The sequence below is a fragment of the Castanea sativa genome, chromosome 5 (assembly GCF_040712315.1).
Source record: "Castanea sativa cultivar Marrone di Chiusa Pesio chromosome 5, ASM4071231v1".
Taxonomy (NCBI): Eukaryota; Viridiplantae; Streptophyta; class Magnoliopsida; order Fagales; family Fagaceae; genus Castanea; species Castanea sativa.
Window position 1 is genome coordinate 80,395,709 of NC_134017.1, and position 6,360 is coordinate 80,402,068.

At 38.6% G+C, this 6,360-nt stretch overlaps 1 protein-coding gene across 1 annotated transcript; it reads right to left on the minus strand.

Moving 5' to 3' along the window:
- Positions 1-622: 622 nt before the first annotated feature.
- Positions 623-1,527, minus strand: LOC142635911 (serine/threonine-protein phosphatase 7 long form homolog). The gene is made up of 3 exons (XM_075809962.1): positions 1,429-1,527; positions 1,264-1,303; positions 623-1,215 (listed from the first exon to the last, which is right to left on the minus strand). The coding sequence occupies exons 1-3, from the start codon at positions 1,525-1,527 to the stop codon at positions 623-625; spliced, it is 732 nt and encodes a 243-aa protein (XP_075666077.1).
- Between the last annotated feature and the right edge of the window lie 4,833 nt (positions 1,528-6,360).

Genomic DNA, 6,360 nt, shown 5'->3' on the forward strand with positions numbered 1-6,360 from the left:
TGCTTCATCCCAAACTGTCGGAGAACATGTTCGGGATGATGGCCTTCAACCACCCAAAAATGTATGAGCGACACGATGGACCTCCATATGTCTTGGCCTACCGTACAAAATGCAGGCAGGGAACCCAAATAATCTCTATGTGGCTCCCAGACAATCTACAATGATCCAACAGATGCAAACAACCATATTAACAATATAATTAGAAAAAATGTGTAATGAATGTGAACAATACATGGCAACAATGTTTAACTCTGAAAGGTATTAAGTTTATTCATTCCAAAGCGAATTGTAAGTACAACAACTACATGCCAAAGTGGTTCCCACTTGTAATGGTCGATACCTGATTTGGCCGTAGCGACGCAAGCGACACACGATAGGCGCGTAGGACGTGCATTCGATGTTCAGTTGTTATCTTAGCCCCTTTCCATCTAGCAAACAACACAGACATAACCTTCATATTAGTTACTTACATAATTCTCATGCGAATAAAATTAAAGCGAAAATGTAAAACGGTAACTAGCTAAGATCCTACATACCTAATAGCAAGTGGACCTGAGGGCAGTGCCTGGTATGGATGCCTCATCGCAGGACATATGTGTGGAAACCTCGCCCACGCCCACAACTACACTAACAGCAGTGCACCACCAATTTGCTTGGCTGTCTTCTCTAATGCATTACAGAGGTGTTTATGTAGCCAACTTAATGCTGCACTACCCCAACTATAATTCTTTCCGTTGCTGATTGAATTGAATAATTGTAGATACATGATTGAGAGCCGTTCGCCAGACTTGTCCATAAACAACATACTACCCAACATTTGGAGTATGTAAAACCGAGCATATTGCTGCACAAGCACCTCAGTGGCGTCAACAGGGAGAAGGTTGCTAAACTGCTCCTCGAGCCATTTGGCTTTTATCCTCAGCCCTTCCAACACTACAATGTTTTTACCATGACCGATTGGTTTGTCCGGCGAACGGGTATCTAGCAATTTGGCATAGAAGTCACTCCACTTGTCCATATGGGTAAATCCCACCACCAGCAAGCCATGTATAGGTAACCCCATTATGACCTCTATGTCTTGTAGCGTGATGGTCATCTCACTGTGGGGCAAGTGGAATGAGTGTGTCTTTGGCCGCCATCTCTCCACTAAGGTTGTGATCAGTGCATGGTCAAGGTCCATATGTGGAACCTGAAGTAGCCCATCTAACCCCGCATCTGTGATGTAAGTGGCAATTTATGGATTTAACCCACCTTCGAACAGACCTTTCTCTCGGTGACGACAAGTTAGTACACTTGGCACTTCCTGCAAACAGAGCAGCTTAGTATTAATAATAGCATTCACTAAGCATGTAATAATTACACTTCAAACTTAAATGCCAAAAATCTTTCTACTACATACATTGACTACGATTTTGGACAAGTGCATACCTTGCCTTTCAAAGGAGCATCCCAAAGCAAACTTGAACGATGCACAACCTGCCTCGACAAGACAGTCTCTATAGAGGGTCCCACTCGATGTGGCTCCATATCTGGCATAAATTAAAGGTGATTAATGGACTTCCAATGAAATTGAAACAAAACAAAACCAAAAAATATATAGATATTTGTAATTCTATTTTCTTTTTAATGAGAGAATTTTATTTATAATATGAGTAATGTTAGGAATGCAACTTGTATCACAACTTATTCACATGACAAGGCATGAATGGTAAAATTGTGGTCCTAACATTTTCCTTATAATATTGCACGTGGTTGCACATGATATGGCCTTGAATCATATAAAGAGCTAGACCTACTTTGAGGTTCTTTTCTAGGCATAGACTTGGAATATGCTTCAAATGCCAATGGGTTTTAAACTTTTAATATAAATGGGATTTTCTCTCCCTATGAAAATGAAATAAAGGATGAGGTCTTACAATGTTAAATGAGGCTAATTTTCTATCACTTGTTTTCCAATAAAAATATTTGGAAAACAAGTTCTAAATTTCTAATTTCTCCAACAAAAACAACCAAACCTTAGTCCTAAAACTTCGTACATGTATTCTTTTCCACCATTTTATTATATTCTAACTTCTAATTTGTTCATTGTTCTCCCAAAATAGGAATATTAAGCACTGATAACATTACAAAACATTAAAATTAAATAAAAATTAAATAAAAATCAGTTCTAAGTGGAACTTTTCTTTTCTTTTTTTCCATTCAATTTATAAGGTTAATACAATGAAAGCAACATATTCAAGATTTCTATTTAAAAAAAAAAATCAAAATCAAAATACAACCCTAGAATATGAACGTTGACTAGTGATCAAGAATCATGAACAATAAAATCTAGCAATAGAAAATGGAAACCCACCCACCGCAACAATCATCAAATTTTGAAGCAGTAAATTATCAAACAAACATTAGACATGAAAATACAAATACGAAAGAGGAGAGAGAGAGAGAGAGAGAGAGAGAGAGAGAGAGAGAGGTACAGTAGCAGATGGGGGGGTTGGACTCGTCGAAAAAATAAGGGAGGTAGGCGATGAGAAACGGTGTCGTAGTGATTGGGTTTGGGGGTTGGATTTTTGGCTCTTTATATAAAGCCGTAACTGTGTGCTGTGTTTTTGTCTCCGGTGGAGTGTGTGCGACGTCACCAACGAGAGGAGAGTTCTTGATTTCTGCCACCGATGAGCTGGGCTTGTCTCTAGTGGAGTGAGGGTTTGGGGTTTGTGAAGGAGAGTGAGTGAAAAATGAGAGTATAATTTGAATCTTTGGGGATATAAGTGGTACAACTGGAGTAATACTCGAGTTTAAGGGACTCGAGTACTGCTAAGACAGTACATAAGTCTAGGAAACACAAGTATCAATCAGCAATCAGCACTCTACCAGGTAAGGCCAACACAGATTGATACTCGAGTTTCATGGACTCGGGTACCGCTAACACAGTACCCGAGTCCATGAAACTCAAGTATCAATTGGCAAGATCAGCCCAAGAAGTTGCAGCCAACCCAAATTGATACCCGAGTTTAGTGGGCTCAGGTATCACACTATACAGTACTCGAGTTCAGGAAACTCGAGTACTAAGTGGCATTTTTTAAATCCAAAATGCCATGTCAACCATGCCACGGTGGAAGTAGAAAATATGGTATTCGAGTTTGGTGAGCTCAAGTATTAGAAAAAGTGGTACATCCCCATTTATTTCCGAAAAAATGTTTTTTGGCTAAAAATATGTACCACTTGAAGGAAACCAGTCAAATTTGGTATAGACTGCATGGGCAATGATAGGTCTTATTCATGCTGGACAGGTTAGTCTGTTGTTCAAAGATGGATCATTACATATTGATATTGTGTTATCATATGTTTTTCTTGAATAGTTCTAATAAATATTTTCTTACTTGTAATAGGCTAAAATAGACCCGACACTGCTTCACCGCATGGCAAAGTTGATAATCAATTCTCAAATGGAGGATGGAGATTTTCCTCAACAGGTATCTTCTTATTTGTCATAGCTTCAAATAACAATAGTAAAAAATATACTAATAAGAAAAATGAAAATTGACATGAACACAAAGTTCATTTTTGAACTATGGAGAACAATTTTACCCTTGTCTAGTAAACTTTCCAGTAGTTTTCTCAGAAACCCAAGTAACTGAAGCTTGACTTTCTATTTTAGAATTCGGATAGAAAAGGGACAGAGTAATATTAAAACAATATGAAGTACTATGTTAAGCTTGAATTTTACTTATAATACTTTCTAACCACTTATCACATGTTATGGCAGGAAAGCACTGGAGTCTTCTTCAAGAACTGCATGTTACACCATGCAGCATATCGAAATATCTTCCCATTGTGGGCTCTAGCAGAATACCGCAAGTGTACCCCATTGCCACCAAAAGTCATGTAACCAACCACTACAAGAGCAGCAGAGGGAGTTGTTAATTTGTTATCTATTCTGTACTACCTACTTTTCTCTTAGTTCTTGCCCACCAACACTGTTTCCTTGCAGAGACACATCCACGGATTGGAATCCCAAAGACACATATGTCTAGGGTTAGGAGAAAAGAAAGCCCAAATACACATCCACGGATTGGAATCAAAACAGAACTTAAAATCTATTTTTTTTAAACGTCGATAGATAGATATGTCGAGATGCTGTCGAGCAGCTGTCGAGCCACGGGGCTGGAACAGCTTTTTAAACCTTGACACATGCTAGCTGTCGAGCTTTAATGAACTTGAACTTCTCAGCTTGTTTCTTGGATAGACTTGATGACTTCAACACTTGATATTGAAACAGAGTTTCTTAAAGTAAAGTGTGTTTTGTCAAAGGATTAGCCAATTACATAAAAGAATGACATATGTTCTAAATAAGGGAAATATGTCCTTACAGATTTTTTTAATAGAAAGAATGAAACCAATACTAGCTTATCGTCAACCGTGCTTCCTACCAACTCTGCCAACCCTAGGACGGGGATATTTATTTAGCCACACCTGAACCCGCAATTGTTGCCTCTACTCCACCTACTTCTTGTGCTGACTTCGCCAGCCTCGCAAGGTACCTATTTCCTCCTGCTTCATGTGCTAGGCCGGACCTATACCTCCCAGATTGTCTACTCCTCTTCTATAGATTTCCCATACTAATCTATTAGTCGACCTGTATACCAACAAGAGCAACAACTTTTATTCAAAGAGCCACATGTACCACGTGCGTCGCAAGAACCCCAACAATTGATTTATGATTGATATGCTGTATGTTCCCATGTTTGCCCATAACTCCTCAAATGAAACAACTTAACCAAGCTACAAATTGAGTGCCTAGTGCAGGTTATTATTCCAAGGACCAACAAGCCAATGTACATACAAGCAAAAGACCAGACTAATGAACCGAAAGATCGCCTTTACATGCATGCTATTGACTAGATGAGAGATCTAAAAAACAAAAGTGGAAAGCCTTTTTCTTGCTTCGCTTACATACTCGTTCTATGAGTGGACTAGTCCATTGGGGAATACTCCTTAATGTCATATACTAAATGCTCGAGGCTCCCCCAATCGAAAGCTGCAACAGTAGGGGAGTTTCAAGAAGATCAATGAGCACCTATTGATCGAGTTGGGGAGTTTACCTCTGCCTTCTTCTTTCCGATTGATCAAGTAAAAACAATTCAGTTGATTACGAGACAATCTGATAGAGGATAGTTTCTAGTAGAACTAGAAGGCTTAGTTAAAAGGAAAGAAAAAGCACTTTCAAGAGATCCTAGTCCGAAAGCCATTTCTCAATAGTTTAGTGAGCCCCTAGCACCTTAGTCAGAGAGCTTGAACATGCTTTTTACTTAAAGAAAGATTGCCATAGAGACGATTGATACAAATAGGGGACAACTCTTTTTAAAAGAAGAAGTTCATCTCGCACCTCCTGGTGTGCTGCTTCCTACCACTACTTTTTGAGTCTCCCACACCTCTATTGGTTGAATTTATATTAAAGAGAGAAATTCAAGTTTCTCAAGTGGTATTAGAGTTTCTCTCTTCCTAAATTGGAAATACACGCTTTCATTTATGGTTATTTTCCTCGAGTACCACCCCTCTGCATAACCCCCTCATTTAGGCTCATTGATAGTGTGTATAATCAAACCAGGATGAACTTAACATGAAAGCTCTTGCGCGGTATCCGTTTTCTTGTTTATTGACCGGATAAGTCTATTTACATGAAGGAATTACATTGAATAAAATAGAGGAATAAAAACCTACGGGATCCGTTTTCTTGTTTATTGACCGGATAAGTCTATTTACATGAAGGAATTACATTGAATAAAATAGAGGAATAAAAACCTACGGGTGCCCTCCTATGTTGGGACTCCTGCCAAGTGTTCACTGCTCCTACACTTGCTCATGGTTGACTTTATGGCATGTTTACTATCTTCGTATATTTGCTATTTCATATGTGATATTCTTCTTCTCTAGAATAGTGGAATTCAACTTGAATTTCTATTTCTTCAAATCTAGCATGACATGTGTCAAGAAGCATAGTACCCCGAGCCATCAATCAAATGAAGGCTATACACTCTTGTTTTGGCTAATTCAATGTAACCATATAAACGAAATCCCATATAGACCTGATAGATGGCCTTCATTTTGGGCAAAAAATGATCTATTGAATAAAGGGAACTCCACCTTTGGAAAGGATACAACATATTGAAATAAAGGAATTGGTGGATCTCTCCCATCAGACGGATCAACGGCAAAGAGCATTGGATACACAGGCAGGAGAGCTGATTTGACTAGGCAAACTAGATGAGCAAGATTGATTTAAAGTGAAAGCACTGTGCCAACTTGTGTACAAGATTTATATATGGATTTTAAACAATAGTGAAATCCTCTTCAAAAGTCCTT